The sequence below is a fragment of the Canis lupus genome, chromosome 23 (assembly GCF_011100685.1).
Source record: "Canis lupus familiaris isolate Mischka breed German Shepherd chromosome 23, alternate assembly UU_Cfam_GSD_1.0, whole genome shotgun sequence".
Taxonomy (NCBI): domain Eukaryota; kingdom Metazoa; phylum Chordata; class Mammalia; order Carnivora; family Canidae; genus Canis; species Canis lupus.
In genome coordinates, this window is record NC_049244.1 from 3,860,777 (window position 1) to 3,879,413 (window position 18,637).

At 44.3% G+C, this 18,637-nt stretch overlaps 1 protein-coding gene across 1 annotated transcript in view; it reads left to right on the top strand.

Moving 5' to 3' along the window:
* The window catches only part of SUSD5 (sushi domain containing 5), a 48,892-nt gene that overhangs the window by 24,400 nt on the left and 5,855 nt on the right, over positions 1-18,637 (top strand). The window contains exon 4 of the mRNA XM_038571339.1: positions 3,934-4,122. Coding sequence (XP_038427267.1) covers positions 3,934-4,122 — 189 coding nt within the window. The remainder of the gene's footprint in view (positions 1-3,933; positions 4,123-18,637) is intronic.

Here is an 18,637-nt window from a genome sequence, read left to right on the forward strand (position 1 = left end):
GAATTAATTCAAGTTGGGCCTGGACATAAGTGGTGCTTTTGGCATGCACTTGGTTGTGTTAACACATACAACTGTTGTCCTAGAGTTTCTGAAATCACACCACCTAAGAAGCAGCGTGTTTCCTGTCTTGAACATTTGTGGGAAATTCAGAACTATATGGTCTGTGTACGCAGACTCTCAGGAGTATGATTGTGGTTTTCCCAAGCTAGATTCTAGCCTGTACCATTCTAGAAATTAACTCCGAGGGAGAAGATCCCATGAATCTGGTAGGATGTGAATTTGGCCTGAAGTTCCCCTTTATGCTCTCTGAGAACAGTTACTCTGCTCCTGGATTTTCATTGCAAGGAGTTGGTATTGTGTCCTACAGATAGAGCTGTGTGAGACTGATAGTATTTACTGGTCCTTTGATAGTGAATGTTTGATGAAGAGCCTCCAGTTTCCTAGAATTAGGTCCTGGTAAGAGGACAGAAATTGGGGTGTCCAGCACGAGTCCTAGCCAGCCAAGGAAGATGGAGAGAGAGATGGAGGCCGTTGCCCCTAGGTGCTAGCTGAAACTCAGGCCAGCCTTGCTTGACTGAGGAGTTGGTCCATTCTTTTCAGGATGCCCTGCTCAGACTGAGTGATGATGAGTCTCTGCTCAGCGGGGGGACCCCTGGATTTGTGGCAACTTTCAGATGGCTGCCTGGCCCTACTTGCCCCATAGATGAAACAAACACTTGATCTCCTGGGCAACACAGCCAAGACAGTTTGGGTTAAAATGCAGCACTCTGTGCCAGCATCCTTAAAAGGCAACCACACCATTTTCATTCCAAATCTCTTGTTCTCTTAAAGAACATGCATAGCAATGACTCTCGTTGAGAAAGTGCTACCAAAATTACAAGCTGACAGGCCACTCAGGGTGGCTTAAAACACAAGTTCTGTCTTCTGTCTTCATCTTTTCTTGCTTAAGTGATATGCTTCTTAGGTGATTTGACTGCATACGGACTAAAAGCTTTCCTTTCCAACATAAAACTAGAAGAGGAAATTCAAAATAAAAACTATCTCCTTTATTTAAAAAATAAAATAAAAAGCATCACCACATCACTTTAATGCAGCAATTCCACTTCTAGGAGTTTATCTTAATAAAGTATGTACCAAAATGTACACAGAGCCGTTCATTTTGTAGAATTGTTTATCATAGTGAAACCTTAGAATCAGCAAAATGTCTACGTAATGACTAAATAATGTGCTATGGAATAGCCTTTCAAAAAATGGTACTAGGGATCCCTGTGTGGCGCAGCGGTTTGGCGCCTGCCTTTGGCCCAGGGCGTGATCCTGGAGACCCGGGATCGAATCCCACATCGGGCTCCTGGCATGGAGCCTGCTTCTCCCTCTGCCTGTGTCTCTGCCTCTCTCTCTCTGTGTGACTATCATAAATAAATAAAAATTTTTGTAAAAAATGGTACTAATGTAGAAAAAGCTCTAGAACATTGGGGGGAAACAGACTTCTAGTTTTTAGCCCAGTGTGTAAGGAAAGAAATTAAATCAATAATTAATAACCTTGCCAAACACCAAACCCAGATGAGTTCACTAGAGATTCTACCAAACATTTAAGGAAGAAATTATACCAGTTGTTAAGACAATCTCTTCTAGAAGTTAGAAGCAGAGGGAATACTCCCTAACACATTCTGTGAGGCCAGCATTACCCTCATACCAAAATGAGACAAGTCACTACAAATAAAACTACAGACCAATATCTAATAAATATAAATGTAAAAATCCTCAATAAAACATTAGCAATTTGAAAATAGTAATACATGAAAAAGAATTATACATCAGAACTGAGTGGGATTTAGCCCAGATATTCAAAAATTAATGAATATAACCCATGGCATCAATAGGCTAAAGAAGAAAAAGCATGTGATCATATTGATAGATGCAGAAAAACATTTGAAAAAAAAACAATGTTCGTTCATGATCAAACTTAGCAAACTAGGAACAGAAGACCCCAGAGTTCTTTAACTGTGTAAAGAACATCTACCAGAAACCTGCAGCTAGCGTCGAACTTAATGGTGGGACATTTGAAGCTTTCCCACTAAGATATGTATACTTTAAATGGTATACATTTAGGTCACTACCTGAGAGGATGCAGTAGGGAGGCGCTTCAGGCCACAGCCGGAGCGTCCACTGCCCACCTTGAGGCGCAAGTCTGACCTTTGGCTCAGGCCCTAGCTCTGTGACCATTAACCTCTTCCCCCAGCTAATACCAGTGAGAGTGTTACTCCGCATGCCTGGGCTCTGTGTTAGGGTCAGCCCCACAGAGCTCTGAATCCAAGGGTCTCACATGAACTACACCCCAGGGCTCCTAATCAATGCAGAAGCAGGAAAGCTTGGATTCCCTCCCCCCTCACCTTAGGGGCTCCCTTGCTGACTGAAGTCTTGGGTCTTTCGTAAGCAATTTGCAAGTTTACTATTTATTTATTTATTTATTTAGTCTTAATACAAACCAGTCTACATTCATTCCTAAAAGGCTCATTTCCAGCAAATAAATAAAAATATGTACCAGTAAAAAACATTCTCATAGGAGAACTAGAACTTAACAGGACATCTGGGTGGCTCAGTGGTTGAGCATCTGCCTTCAGCTCCGGTCATGTTCCCGGGTCCTGGAATCGAGTCCCGCATCAGGATCCCTACAGGGAGCCTGCTTCTCCCTTTGCCTGTGTCTCTGCCTCCTCTGTGTGACTTTCATGAATGAATAAATAAATAAATAAATAAATAAATAAATAAATAAATAAATAAAAGAACAGGGGCGCTAAAAGGAAACCTGGGCCCCAAAAGTGACTCTTGGGGCCAGCGTGAGGGCAAAGCATTGACAGAGGTTCCAGGGATTAGGCACAGGCTCTTCTCCATCTTCACATCTAAGCATGGCACTCACCCACAGAGGGAGCCCAAATGTAAACTGCAGACTTGGGGTGATAATGAGGTGTCAATGTAGGTTTGAAGATTGTGACAGAGGTGCCAATGTGGTGTGAAATGTTGCTAATTGGACAGACTGTGCATGTATGGGGACAGGGGATGTATAGGAACTCTCTGTACTTTCTACTCAATTGTGCTATGAACTGCTCTAAAAACTAGGTTTTTTAAAAAGCAGGTATCAGTAATACCTGTGTATGTGGTTTTTAACATAAATAAGATCATGTCATATTCATACCTGTCTATGCCTACCTAACTGTGCATGTATGTTAGTGTCTGTCTATACCTATATCTGTATTTACTTGTATAGACCAAACTGGTAACAGTGTCACTGTCAGAATTGTGGCCAGGGGGGTGGGGGGGGGAAGGGCGAGGCACCTTTTGCTGCACTTTACAATCTGTAGCATTTTAGCTTTTTAAAAAATATGTTTAAAGATTTTATTTATCTATTCATGAAAGAAACAGAGAAAGAGGCAGAGACACAGGCAGAGGGAGAAGCAGGCTTCCTGCAAGGAGCCTGATGCGGGACTCGATCCCAGGACCCGGGATCATGACCTGAGCTGAAGGCAGATGTTCAACCGCTGAACCACCAAGGTGTCCCACATTTAGCTTTTTGACAGAGTACCTGTTCACTTAGGTAAGTAAGACAAAAAGGAGCTTGTTGCTAGGCATATGTTTCTGGGTCTTCCTTTCAAGGAGACATTAGAGGCTAATGTTGCCCGGCAATTTCAAAATACAAAGTTGTAGCACTTTGTAGCACATGTATTCATTCAGCCAGTATCTTTCTGAGTGCCTCCTTTGTGCCGGGCATTTGTCCAGGCTCTGGGGATGCCAGAGTGAAGAGGAAATAGCCCCTGTGATCCCAGCTCAGGGTATAGGCAGGACCCAGGGAGGGGAGAATTGCTTTTAACCTTATTTTCTCCCAGGCTGCAAAAGTTCCTCCATAGTTTGGGAAAGCTCACTGTGACTCCTTTTCCTCAGATAAGCCGTGTGGAGACCCACCTTCGTTCCCACACACCATCCTGCAGGGCCGCACAGGCCTGGAGATGGGAGACGAGCTGCTGTATGTGTGCGCCCCGGGCCAGGTCACGGGCCACCACGAAACCGCCTTCACCCTGCTGTGCAACAGCTGTGGGGAGTGGTACGGCCTGGTGCAGGCCTGCGGGAAAGGTAAGCTGCCCGCCGGGCTCGGCCTGGTGCCCACACACTGTGTGCTGGATGGGTTGGGGTGGGCTCTTCTCCACAGGGATCCCTTTGAAAGAGGCTTTTAGACCTTTCCCCTGAGTTCTGGACCTGGCAACATCTCCACTTGACTTGAGGTTAACTTTCTAAATAAGTTAGAAATCTGATCAAGATGTGGTACCACGAAATAATGCCTGTGGTAAAAAATGACCCCAGATTGGTAGACAGGGCCAGGAGGACTGGTCATGAACATGGGATGCAATCTGGGCTTCCCTGTATGGTGAATCTTGTCACAGGGCATAACCCTTGCAGGGACCTCACTGGCTTCGCTATGGTATGTGACAGGAGCTTTTGGCTCTGGGGGTGGGGGGTGGGGGTGGGACCAGGCTTGGAAACCAGGGTGTGCCCACAACAACACGAGTAAGTCCTGCTCCCTGGCCCCTGAGGCAAGGAGAAGACTCTAAGACTGCTGTGTGGCCTGGCTCTGCTGACCAGAGCTGCCTGTTGCTGCCCTGATGCCTTGCTCTTGTTCCTGGCCTACAGCTCCTGCCAGTCACGTGAACCTAGATATTTAGTTGAGACTAAAAAGACTCCAGGTGAGCATTGAGCATCAGAAACCTGATCTTCTTCCCCTAGATGTCCTCACTCCATTATTGTCATACCTGGAAGTCACAGGCTTCTTCATCCTACCTCAGCCCAGTCTCTTGGGGATTTTCCCAGTAGCAGAAATCACTGTCCTCAGCCACAGCCTGACCTGGCCTCCCCATTCCTGACGTGGGCTTATGGCTTCATGCCAGACTCTGAATTGTTCCCTGACCTCACAGGGCTGCTCTTACCCCAAGACTCCTTCAGAGACCACTTCCTGACCACCACCCCCGTGATATCTGGGGACCAAGCAGAGGTTGGCTCCATGGAGGGCAATGACTCCAGCACCACAGTGTGAGTGAATTTATTGGACAGTCAGTCCCTGGAACGTCCTGCAGATCCCACAGGGGAACCATGACAAGAGTAGGGTGCTGTCTTGTCTGAGAAACTTATTCATGTCGTCACCTAAGCTGCGGTTTGTTGTCTTCACTGCTATTTACTAAATGTGAATACAGCACCATTTATTTCTCCAACATGCTGGTGGACGTTTGGCTTGTTTTCATTTGGTGGTCATCACAAGCTACACTGCCATGATTGTTCTCATCCAAGTCGTTGAGTTCACATGTGAACATCTTTCTGCTGGTTCCTGGGAGTGGATTCACTGCCTGTGGGGTAGGTGTGTCTTCAGCATGAGCAGATTCTGCTAGAGAGTTTTCTAAAGTGTTCCAACCACTTTACTCTCTTGCCTGAGAGTTCTTGTTGTTCAGCATCCTCACCAGCCTTCGGAATTGGGAGACTCGTACCTTTTTGCCAATCTGGTGACTATCCTTTGTTGACTTAGTTGTAATACTCATTTGTCTGGTTGAGCACTTGCCACATGTTAAACAGGCACTTGCATTTCCTCTGTAAAATGTCTATCCAAGTCTTCTGCCCATTTTTCTAAATGATTCAAGTTATTTACATAATGTAGGATTTCTTTTTACATAAACTTTCATAATATGTTGCAAATATTTTCTCTCATTCTGTGGCTTATCTTTCTCCTCTTGGAGGATCTTTTAATGAATAGGGTTTTTTTTTTAATTGTTTATTTCACTACTTCTCAAACTCTCTGTGGACCATTAAAAGTTGTTTTCTAGTATTAGCAGACTGATACTTTAGCAAAATACAGTAAAAATCAATTAATATAAAGCTAAAATAGGGGTATCTGTGTGGCTTAGTCGGTTAAACACCTGACTCTTGGTTTTAGCTCAGATCATGACCTTCAGGTCTTGAGATGGAGCCCTGACTTGGGTTCCACTCCCAATGAGGAGTCTCCTTAAGACTCTCTCCCTCAGGGCGCCTGGGTGGCTCAGTTAGTCAAGCATCTGCCTTTTACTCAGGTCATGATCCCAAGGTCCTGGGATCAAGCCCCGCATCCCCTGGGATGGAGCCCCAAATCAGGCTCCCTACTCAGCGGGAGTCTGCTTCTTCCTCTGCCCCTCCCTGGGCTCATGCTCTCTCTCTCTGTCTCTCTCACACATGGTCTCTTTCTCTCTCTCAAATAAATAAATAAATAAATAAATAAATAAATAAATAAATAAAATCTTATTTAAAAAGCTAAAATAAAGATATTTCAAATACAAATACTAGTTTTGTTAAATTAAATAAACATAAAATTCCCCACCAAATTATTGTGAAAACTTCTAAAAACATCCTCTCAGTGTATCTACGTGTCTTGTTGCAGACTAACAACAAAAGTTACAAGTGGACAAGTGCTAGAAGTATTTATTGAGCAATCTTCTAGCACTTTTCCTCATCATTATAACATCGCTGTTGTTTTGTGGCAGGAGCTCCTTGCCAATACTGATCACTCACCTGCAGGGGGAAATCAGGCATAAGACCCGAGCTTGCTGTTTGTTAAGTATGTCACCTCAAAACAGACCCATGCCCACCCTGAGATTGATAACGAGCTGGCTTTATTTCTGGTGAACTTCAAGCCTGGCCATCTCAGGAGCCACGCCCACCAGCCAAATGGGCTGTTTACAGGCCCCAGTCTAATGAGAACTAAATGCAGGTTTTGTGTGTCTGCAATGGTGTTTATTTTCTCAGGGAAAGGCAGAGCTGTTAGAGCTTTCAGCTCTTGGACAGGAATTCTGGTTTCTGGACTTGGCTGAGTATACAAACGGTTACCGTATTCGATGCCCTGTAGATTAAACATTTAAACTAGCTGTGTCATTATAAGGAGTGTGTATGTGTTACAAGACTGTCTTCACCTGGGATTTTATTCCCTTTTGCACATTTTATTAAAAGATCTTATTTATTTATTCATAGCAGACACACAGAGAGAGGCAGAGAGACACAGGCAGAGGGAGAGCCTGAAGGGAGCCTGATGTGGGACTAGATCCTGGGACCCCAGGTCACACCCTGAGCCAAAGGCAGATGCTCAACCACTCAGCCACCCAAGTGTCCCTGCACATTTATTTTTATAGTGAACATCCACTTTTGTGATGAGGGAACTGCTTCCATTGGAGAAGAGTCATCTTGGGAGAGTGGGCCACAGAAGGGTTTGGAGCTGGCCCCAGGTGGGTTTGGATAACAGCTCTTCCTTGGGGCTGATTGGCCACTCCACATGCCTTTCTATGGCAGGACCCAGGTGCTATGTGTACAAACTGGAGCAAAACTGCCCCAAACACCAATGGCAACTCTATAAACCAGGTGCCTCAAAGGAGACAGAAGCAGTAGATGATGCAGTGGAAGGAATGGCTGGGAAGCAAGGTGAAATTTTAAATTTTTATTTATTTATGATAGTCACAGAGAGAGAGAGAGAGAGGCAGAGACACAGGCAGAGGGAGAAGCAGGCTCCATGCACCGGGAGCCCGACGTGGGATTCGATCCCGGGTCTCCAGGATCGCGCCCTGGGCCAAAGGCAGGCGCCAAACCGCTGCGCCACCCAGGGTTCCCGGAAGCAAGGTGAAATTTTAAAGGAAGCGTGCATTTCCAGTTGGTGGGAATGCTCAATCATATGAAAGGCTGCAGACATCTGCCTTGGCTTCACAGCATGCGAAGGTTCTGGTGGCCTTGTATTTTCAGTGTGAACATGGGGAGTGGAGTGCTGTGAGTAGAGGAATGTGTTGAAACGAGGAAGAGGGTGGGGAGCAGACAATTCATTCTCAAATCTCTGGGGCTCATGAAGAAGACTAGGCAGAGACATAGGACGCAGCTGGAAGAGGATCAGGGGACCACAGAGATTGTGTGGCTTCGTTTTGTTTGCTTGCTTGCTCTTGTTATCTGAAGGTGGGAGAGACTTCAGTCTATGTAAAGCAACAATGGGAAGGCTTCAGAAAAGAAGGGAAAATGAACTATTTTCTTGACTTCCCTGAGTCTTACTTGGCTCATATGAAACCATGGATACTAGTTTCACGAATTCCACTGTGGGCTTCCTGCAGGTGCCTCATGTAGGATGGGACCTGTGACATGAATGGGCTCAAGGAGTGTTATTCTTTCCCTTTTACCTTCATTCTGGTCTAGGAGGGCATTCAGGCCCCCTCGTTGATGGGATCTAAGGGGCTCTGTGCATGACTCTGTCTCCCTCCCTGCTTCCTTGTAGGTTGTTGACTCTAGTGCCTATTACAACAAGTAACCAAAGGCACTCTCTGACTTATAACTCTCTGTTCCTTGAGTGAGAAGTTGGTCTTTGCCAGCAGATGTCACAGGTTCTGGAGACCAGAAGCTGGAGTCACAGCTGCCTTACTCCTCCAGGGATTGCTTGACTCTCTGTACTGGGGCCTGGCTACTCACCCTCCTTCCCTCAGGCCCTCAGGATGTGGGACTTCCCTACCCTTACTGCACAATATTTTTTCATTTCCTTGTGAGCTACTGGTGCCCACTCCAAACCCCCTGGTAGAACCTGCCCCTACATCTTGCCTCAGGAGCTCCTCTGCTGAGGTCATGACAGGGTCCCTGTCCCTAATTTCCCCTCTTGACCTCTGCAGGCCCAGAGAGCCTCAAGGCATGGGTTCCTTGGAAGTTAAGACTTAAAAGAACTCCGGGATCTGATGAGTTTGGTATCTGAGATTCTGGAGGCTTAGAGGTGTCAAGACTACTATGAGGACTATCCTATTCAAAGTTGGCATTGTATAGATATTTGAAGATTGGCTGAACATATTCGGTCAGATTCTCTAGAAGCAGAGCTTATTCAGATGGTATTCAGATGTGGTTTATTGAGGGAAGAAGCAGATAGGGAAACAGAATAGGTGAGGGGAGGATAGGCTGTGACCTCAGTGGCATTCTCCCTTTGCCTGATCTCATGAATTGTGCCACAGGGTGGGTCCCACTTGGAAGCAAAGAGGCCAGCCCTGAGTTCCTCCATATGCATCTGTCATTGGTTAGTGGGGCTTAAGTGGCAGGGTGTGCATGTGGCACCCAAGTGAGGCTCCCATTCTACCAAAGGCACCTCTCCCGAGAAGGGGATAGCAGACACCATTGGCACCATTGGCTGCCAATGCTTACAGCAGCTGGGGGAGGGGTGCAATGGCCTGGGAAAGGGGACACAGAGAGGACATAAACAGCACCCACTACTCCAGTGGAGAACACAGTTCTTTAGTAGACCAATTCTGGAGAGCAGCAGTTGTTTTTTAATCCATTAGTAAGTTAGGGACTGGCCTGGATGAGCTTGCTGAAATTTAAAAGTTGTAATGATGAGCAAGAATGAACCCTTGGGGTGCCTGGGTGGCTCAATCAGTTAGGCATCTCCCTTTGGCTTCAGGTCATGATCTCAGGGTCCTGGGATTGAGCCCTGAGTCTGGCTCTTTGCTCAGCAGGGAGTGTGCTTCTCCCTCTGCCCCTCCCTTCTGCTCATGTATGGGTTTTCTCCCTCTCTCTCTCTAATGAATGAATGAGTGAATGAACCCTAGGGGCATGTACACCTGGGTGGGTGGAGTTGGGTGATGCAGGAAGGTGCCTGGCTCACATGCTGCCTAGCTTGTGTGTTCACTGCAGTTAAGATCCAGCCTCAAGTGGTGGTAGCAAGCTCTCTCCCCTAAGTACAGTGAGTTTGTCCTTGACCATTAACTTAAATGGGTGAGGACTTATTTGACTTCCATATTTTCCCTCTGCATGTTGTATCTCTCTAGCTTTGGTTTCTAGAGACCAGGTCTGGATCCAGCCATTCAGCCCTCCATTCTATTGCCCAAAACCACACATTTTGGTTTCTCTTCCCACTAGGCAGCAGAAAATATCTGTCATACCTCTCTAATGTTCTCAGTATCTAGCTATAATTGGTTGTTGCCCTAATTACAGAAAAATCTGGAAGCTTTGCTCCCTAAGTATGTATGCAGCAGACTAACATGCTAGGTTTGCTTTCCTTTGAGCTTGTTAGTATGCCGAGTCCCATGTCCATCTTCAAGACTATGTTTTCTCTCTGGTCACCTGTATTCTACAAACAGTCTCGACCTCCCAGCCCTCCAAGAGGCCACTCCTGGCCATGTGCCCCCAGTGATGGTACCCATGGAGCCTCCCTTGTGGCTTTCCCAAGGAGCCTCTGGCTCCCTGGGCACACTCACTGCCCTGGCCACACGCTGCCTTCACCACCTGTGCGTGCTCCTGATGTCAGCACTCAGCGGTCAGTGGCCTCTGCCGCAGTGCCAGGCACAGCTGTTCATCCCATCTTTGTGGTTGGCTTGGGAGAGAACAGCTGCTGCAGAGGAACATAGGGCAGATGACCCAGGAAATGAAAGACTCGTAGACTTCCTCTGTGATTTGGCCCTTGTCTCTCCTTTAAAACTTGCCCTGACAAAGGGCATCCGCCAAGTGTTGAGATAGGCTCGGAAAGACTTTAAGACTTTCCACCCCACGCTCCGTGGGTTCTATTTATACTTTCTGGTCTATAATGTCAGGAAAGTGAGTGATACCCAGTTTGACCTCACCCTACCAGCCCCCACCCTCCTACCTCTGAGTCTGACAACAAATAGACAGCTTCTCTTCTTCCCTTCCCCGGCCTGACACAGCTGTAGAAACAAGTTAGGCACTGAGCTGTCAGAAAACCAAACACTTGCTCCATGCCATCTCTGTCCTGAGAGCAATTTTTTTTGTTGCTTTTGTCTACTTTCTTCAACAACTTGATTGAGGTCTACTTTGCGTACAGTGAAGTGCCCCTTGCAACTACAAAAATCTCTGAGTTGTCACAGGTTTAAACAACCATGAAACCACCACCACAACCAAAATAGAGAACATTTCCATGAGAGGTGTTTGACACATACTGTCTCCTTTAATCTGCACCAAGCTGAGGGCAGAAATGCCTAGCTTTAAATTGTAGATAGGAAAACAGAGGTAGAGAGAAGTTCAGTAACTCACCTGTGTCACAGAGCCAAGAGGCAGCAGGGCCAGAATATAAAAGCAGGCACTTTTGCTGTCTCGTTCCAACATCTGTTTCTTCTGTGTGCTTCCTCCAGGGGCCTGTGAAGCCCAAGGAGAGCAAAGCAATGGGGCAGTGCAAGACCCCCATGAACTAGTTGTTCTCTCAGTGTTCCTTTGCTCTTTTATCTCACTTCTAAAGCCCTCTCTTTGTTTTCTTAAGTTAACATCAATTTCTGTTTGTCTTCGTGTTTTGGATTGAACTTCCTTCACAGAATAAAGCATGAGAACTGCAAGTGATTTAGAATTTCCTTGTCAGTATTGCCATATTTGTTCAGAGGTTCATTGAACCAGTGGTTATTTCTGGCTCCTCTGGTTGTCTTTTTCAGAATTACTATTTTTAAAGACTATGTAGCCAAGACTAGAGGGAAAAGGTATGTGTGGACTTCTGGAAATGCAACAATGTGGAAGGAGATGGAAAGTGGCAAGCCTCCTCCTTTTACTGGAGTCCTCTCCATCTGTGCTCTTCCGTTTTCCTGAAGTAACAGTGAAAAATAAACACCCGGGGATGACCTGATTTTTTCCCCATGAAGTTTACATTTTCTGGACTTGTTGGTTTCATCAGAAGGCCCCGTGTTGTGTTAGCACAGATCTCAGAGAGAGCGTGGGAGAGGGGAGAAGCCAAGAAGGAGGGCTGGATGATTAAGGAGGGTGTGGACACAGGAAAGCAGAGGGGAGGTGAGAGAACCAGCACCTTAGCAGGCACAGAGCTGGGCATTTTGAGCTTGTGGGCAGAACTTAATGTGGGGTTGAAATTCAATGAATAACAAACTTTACTCTTAACTCATGAGAAGAAAAACAGGCGTGGGATAATGTTCCAGGGGTAGACTATTGGTAAACAGTTGGTGTTCTTGTCCCTATTTCACAGGTTTGGGAAAACTGTGACATGGTGAAAACCTGTTTCTGAGTTGGGATATTGGCCTGAGAACCTGGGGAGACAGGAAGCACTTGGTCTGAGGCCTCAGGCTGCCCAGAGATGCTCTAGGCTCAGGGGACTCTGAAGGCAGAACCTACACACACACACACACACATACACACACACACATACACACACCTCATACTGTCACACTGATCATAAGGGTCCAGTCAAGGGAGGTCTACCCACAGCCACAGTGGACTGACCTTTCCCAAATCCTTAGCTCTAACATTCTACATGAGACTTGTGATTCCTGCGAGACAAGGAGAGGAGTGGGGTGAGGGGAGAAGACATGGCTTGGGTACTGCCCATATTCTATGTGCTTGTTGACCTCATGATATATTTAATTAAGCTCATGGGGTAGATTATATAAGAAAAGGAATGCAGCAGACATTGATTATGCCCAGTGCTGGAACTAGGAGCTCCTTCCCTATTCTCTGCTACTGTCACTAATCAAATAATGCCCTGCTTGATGGACTTCCAGACCGAGTCAAGCTTTCTCAGAATGGGCTCCTACCATTCACTAATTCACCTTGTCACTGACTCATTTGTACACTCAGCAAATGTTTAGAGAGTGTCTGCTAGGTGCCAGGCAGCATGATGTGTGCAGGGTATGCAAAGGCAGAGTTCCTTGTTCTCAGGGTTCATGGGCTGGGAGGGGCTTGACATGCTGTGCTGTAAGAGTAGGGTGGTTGTACCCAGTGCATGGATGCATGCTGCTGCCGTCATTCCCGTGCATAACACATGATTCCCAAACAAGATCATTTAAGGTTTAAGTCTCAAGCACCATCAAGGTATACATTGGAGTTACCCTGTCCATGTTAGGATGAGAAGTGTCTCCCAAATATCCCTAGCCAATCCCCATTCATAAATACCTTCCATTTTACCAATGAGAGCCCATTTCTAATATGTACCATCATAGTTACTAGGCCACTAATTTTGCCAATAGCCGTTTCAGATATCCAGGGCACTAATTAGGCTACCTGTGATTTTGAGCAAGACACAGATAATAGAGGTACTTACAGTAGGCACATCTAGAGGGTGAGTTTCCCAATGAGAATGCTAACTGTACACTCCTGGACTATGAATTCTTAGTTGGAATGTCAGCAGCAACTGGTTTACAGCTTAATGTAAGTGACACATGCGTAACATCAAACAATGTTTTCTCAAATATTTCAAAGTACCAGCATCTTAAGAAGAATGAATGCCTACTGTATTTATGTTGAGTGACAACCTAACAACGTGTAATATTGTTGATTTATATGGAAAACACTCCTAGTGTTACCTTCCAGTCATTGCTTTCCTAAGAATATCCAGACTTCATGACCATAAGCTATGTTTTCCCTATTTAAACTTTATTCAGTGGAAGCCTGAAGGATGTACTCTTATGTATGGCATCCTTTGTCCAACATTATGTCTGTGAGACACACCCATGTTGTTCCATGAAGCTGTAGTTCATTCTTCTTCCTTGCTGTGGAATATTCCATGCTACTGTTGATGAACATTTTTGTTGTCTCAGGTTTAGGGCTATTATTAATTACACTAATTTAATAAATAAATAAACAAATCATGAATTCCTGGGATAAACCTAACTTGATGTGATATATTATCCTTTTAATATAATGCTTAATTATTCAGCCTATCAATACAAATATATTACTAGTTTCTATTTGTCAATATTTTATTTATGATTTTTGCATCTATGTTTAGTGAGAATGGTCTGCAAAACTACTTTCTTGTCATGTCCTTGCCAGGGTTTGGTACCATGGTTACAGCAGATGTATAAAATAAGTTGGGAAGTATTTCCTCTTTTTCTGCTCTCTGGGAAGAGTTTGTGTAAGATTGGAATTATATTCCTGAATATTTGATAGAATTCACTGACAAAGTCACCTGTGCCTAGTTTTCTGTGTGTAGTGAGATTCAATTTCATGAATAGTTAATGGCATATAAAATGTTTCTATTCTTGTGGCATTTCTGATGAGCTTCTTCTAGGATTTTATCTATTTCATCAGAATTTTTTATTTGGGCCACCTGGCTGGCTCCATCAGAGGAGCATGTGACTCTTGATCTCAGGGTCATGAATTTGACCTCCATGTTGGGTATAGATATTACTAAAAGAAAGTAAATAAACTTAAAAAAATAAAATAAACTTAAAAAAAGAATTTGGGGGGGCATAAATTTGTTATAATCTCTCCAAATATCTGAAAGATCTTTGGGGATGCTTCTCTTTATTCCTGATGTTTTCATTTGTGTCCTCTCTAAATGTTTCTGAAGTAGTCTTGCTAGGGTCTTATCAATGTTTTGAGCTATCAATCAGTAGTTCTTTTCCAAGAACGAGATTTTGGCTACATTGATCCTTTATTGCATGTTTGGTTTTTATTTTATTAATATCTGTTCTTTTATAATCTCCATTTATTTATTTATTTATTTACTTACTTACTTACTTACTTACTTATTTGAGTAGGCTCCATGCCTGGTGTGGAGCCCAGCACAGGATTTGAACTCACAACCCTGAGATTAAGACCTGAAATGAGATCAAGAATTGGGGCTTAACTGACTGAGCCATCTAGGGGGCCCTCCTTCCTTTACTTTCTTTGTGTTTAACTTATTCTTCCTTACCCGGCTTTCTGAAATCAATGTGATATTTAGTCTTTTCTTTTTTAACATAGATATAAAACTATAACTTCCCCTGTTAGCACAGTGTTTGCTACTTCCTACAAGTTTAGGTATGTCACTTTTCATTATCATTCAGTTAGAATATTTTTTAATTTCCATTGTAATTTCTCCTTTGACCCATGAGTTATTTAGAAATATTTTGTTTAATATCTATGCAATACAGGCATTTTCTAGTAATTTTTTGTCTAATTTCACTATGGCTAGAGAACTTAATCCTTTAAAGTTTGTTGACATTGTATTTATGTTCAACTTTGTAAAAGTATTCTATGTTTATTTGAAAAGAATGGATGTAATCTATATATTTCAAGTAGACCACATTTATTAGTTAAGCATGTTTTCCAGATATATATTCTTAGCTGTTTGTCTGCTTGCTCTTATTGTTAGTGATAGAGGTATTTATGATCTATGATTTAGGATACTATGATCATGGATTTATGTGGGGGTTTTTTTAGTTCACATATTTTTAGGTTCATGTATTCTGAAGCTCTGTTAAGTACATATTTAAAAGTTAATATCTTCCTGGTAATTGAAACATTTATCTTTATGAAATGACCTTCCTTATCTCTAGTATTGCTTTTTTGGCTTAAAGTCTTCTTTGCTGGTTTGTCTTTCCATAGTATATATTTTTCATTACTTTTACTTTCACCTCCCTATATGGTTCTATTTAAAGTATATCTCTTGGGACACCTAGGTGGCTCAGTTTGGTGTCTGCCTTTGGCTCAGATCATGATCTTGGGGTCCTGGGATTGAGCCTCACTTTGGGCTCAGTGGTGAGTCTGCTTCTCCCTCTCCTTCTGCCCCTCCCCTTCCCTTCTTCCCCCTGCTCATGCTCACACACTCTCTCAAATAAAATCTTTTTTATTTTTTATTATTTTTTAAAGTTTTATTCATCCATTCATGAGAGAGATAGAGAGGCAGAGACATAGGCAGAGGGAAAAACAGGCTCCTCAGTGGGGAGCGTGATGTGACGCTCGATCCCAGAACCCTAGGATCATGACTTGAGCTGAAGGCAAACACTCAACAACTGAGCAACCAGGTGCCCCTGTTCTGTAAATTCTTTCTTCTAAGTTAGGTTCTTTGCCTTTTACATGCATCTTCCTTTCATCCAGAAGAGGGAATGGTCGCTAGAAGGGGATGACTCAGCTGAAGGCATATGTAGTTTTACTTTTGTTTTTCTGTTTGCTTTAAAATATCTGGGCTCTGCTTTGTCTTCAGAAAGGTTAAATGCCCTATGTTGAGATTTATTTCACCTGCACAAGGTGAAGAAGTCCCAGCGTTTTGGATTCCATCAAGAACCATCAGCCCTGCTGGTTACTGGTCTGTTTCTCGCCATCTGCTTGGCTTCTGCCTGAGATTTGCTGACTCTTCAGTACAGTTTTTGGAGGGTGAGGACGGCTACCCGTCTCTAATCTGCCCTTCTCTACTCTGCTCCAGAATCTTCTGTTTCTCCTCTGATAACGAGATTTTGAAACTTGTTGCAAAATATTATGTCCTTTACCATGCATGGTGGTTATTTGTAAAAACTTTTCCTGATGTTTAATACAGTTTCTGCATTTAAAAAAATTCATATTCATCAAGCCCAGTTGTATGTGTGTGTATGGCGTGCATGCACACACCCACACACATACTTTAAAAAATGTGTTGTGGTGTTTCCTCATTTTGAAAGGTATAGGGAAGAGAAAATATGTGATGCTGTTTCAGCTGGGCCACTTGAATATTTTAAAGCCTGGCATATAATCCACCCTAGTAAAAAAGTAATCTTTGTTTATGCCCCTGGTGATATACTTAAGTGGAGTGTGAGCAATGAGGTAGAAGAAATACACTGGGCACACTTGGGTGGCTCAGTGGTTGTGTGCCTTCAGCTCAGGTCCTGATCCTGGGGTCCTGAAATCGAGTTCTGCATTGGGCTTCTCCCTCTGCCTATGTCCCGGCCTCTCTCTGTGTGTCTCTCATGAATAAATAAATAAAATCTTTCAAAGAAAAAAAAGAAAGAAAAAAATACTCTGAGGTACTGGAAGATTTTGAGAATCCCTCACTCATACTTTTTAGCTGCTGCCTGTTTGGGTTGAGTTCTGCTTACCCATGGGCCACATCAGTCTTGGCCTCTGCTGGGGCTGTAAGGAGATGGCCGTGAGAACCATGAGAGAACACTCCCACCCTACTACCTGCCTTCACGCTGGCCTCTGCCAGCTGCCACTCTGGCAAAACTCTGCAAATATTGGTTCCTTTAGCCCTTACACACAATGGTCAGTGAGCAACAGCTGATGAAAGACAGAAAATAAATGCAGTGCCAGAATTTAACCAGAAATGATAAGAACTTCCATGGAATGAAACAGAACCATTTGTGGGCTCTCAACAGTTTGGTGTCTTAGGGCTGCAATGAAGCAACAAAGAAATACTCCCTAGTAAAATAATGTGTGGTAAGAGGCCCTCCATTGCAGATCGTGCATGAGGTAATAGGCTGTGATTTCAAGTGGGGGAAAGCTTCTTGAGGAGAAATGGTCTTGGAGAGACCTGCTTCCTGCCTTTCCCCATCATGAAAGGGGGCTGTGTTCTAGCTGAGAACACAGGCGTATTCATCCCCAACAGCAGAACCTCTGGGAGACAACTGGCATATGTATATTGTTTTACAAACATATTAATTTTTTCCGCAATGCCATAAAATACATTCTATTAAAAAAAATAAAAAACAAGTTGGGTACAGCAGATTTGAGGCAAAAAATGACCTGTCAGCTGTGTGCTATGCTGAGTTTCTTTGCATTAGGACTAACTTTTGGTGGAGAGGGCTCACTTCCCTGCCTCATGAAGATGAATCTGCTAGCAGTGGGGAGGGAGTTTTCCTAGGGCATTCTCTTACTGCAGTCAGGGCAGGGATACCAAGGGGAGGCTGGGAGGAGAATAGGTGTTCTCATAGGCTGGGCTGCGGACTGGCTGGCTCATCTGTGAGTGCAAGATGTGTGTGTGTGTGTGTGTGTGTGTCACACTCCCGTGTATATGTCTGTATTCAAGTATTGCTTCAATGGTGGCATCTCTCAGAGGTGTTATAAGAGTCTATGAATATATGTAATTAATTCCTCAGAAATCGGAAATGAGCCCAAAGTCCCCTTGTGTTTTGGGCACTGTGCCCCTGAACTAGATCTTAGCTCTGAGCAGTTGTGAGGCAGGGATCCCGAGATTCCTAAGGTCTGAGTAGATGTTCCTCCCTGTTTCTCCCAGGGCCAGTTAATCTTTCACTCACTCAAGAATACCTACAAGAATACTCATTACGGGCTGGCTGCTGTTCTGCTCCAGGGGTCCCTGTCCTTGAGCCAGCTCATGGCTAGTGTATTCGGTTTTTCTGTATAATGAACTACCCCCCCGAAACGGAATGGCTTAAACAACCCTCATTTATTTGGGTGCAGCTTTCGTGTAAGCAGTTTGGGTTGGGCTTAGCCAGCTCGTCCTTCTGGCCTTGGCTGGGCTCACTCGGATGAATGTGGTCAGCTCCCAGGCTGACGGGAGCTGGCTGGTTTAGCATGGGTTCAGTTGGGACAGTTTGCCTCTCCTCCACATGGCCTCTTATCCCTCAGTAGGCTATCCCAGGCTTGTTCTGCTGGCAGCTGGCAGGGTGCAGAGAAAGAGAGAGCGAGTGAGAGTGCACATGCAAGGTTTTCACTGTACTCTGGGCCAAAGCAAGTATAGGCCAGTCCCAATCTGAGAGCTGGAAAAAGAGGCACCCTTCTCGAAGGGAAGAGCTACACAATCACATTGCAGAAGGCCTTTATGCAGGAAAGATGGAGAATTGTGGTTTTTGTGATCACCTTTCCACGGCAGTCAGTACATACATACACGTTCAAGCCAACAGTAGAACTGCAGGGAGGTCAGAGATTTAAGTCATGGCTTTCTTAAATGTCCAGCTGGATCCCATATGACTTGTTTGGGTAAATTTTAGAGAAA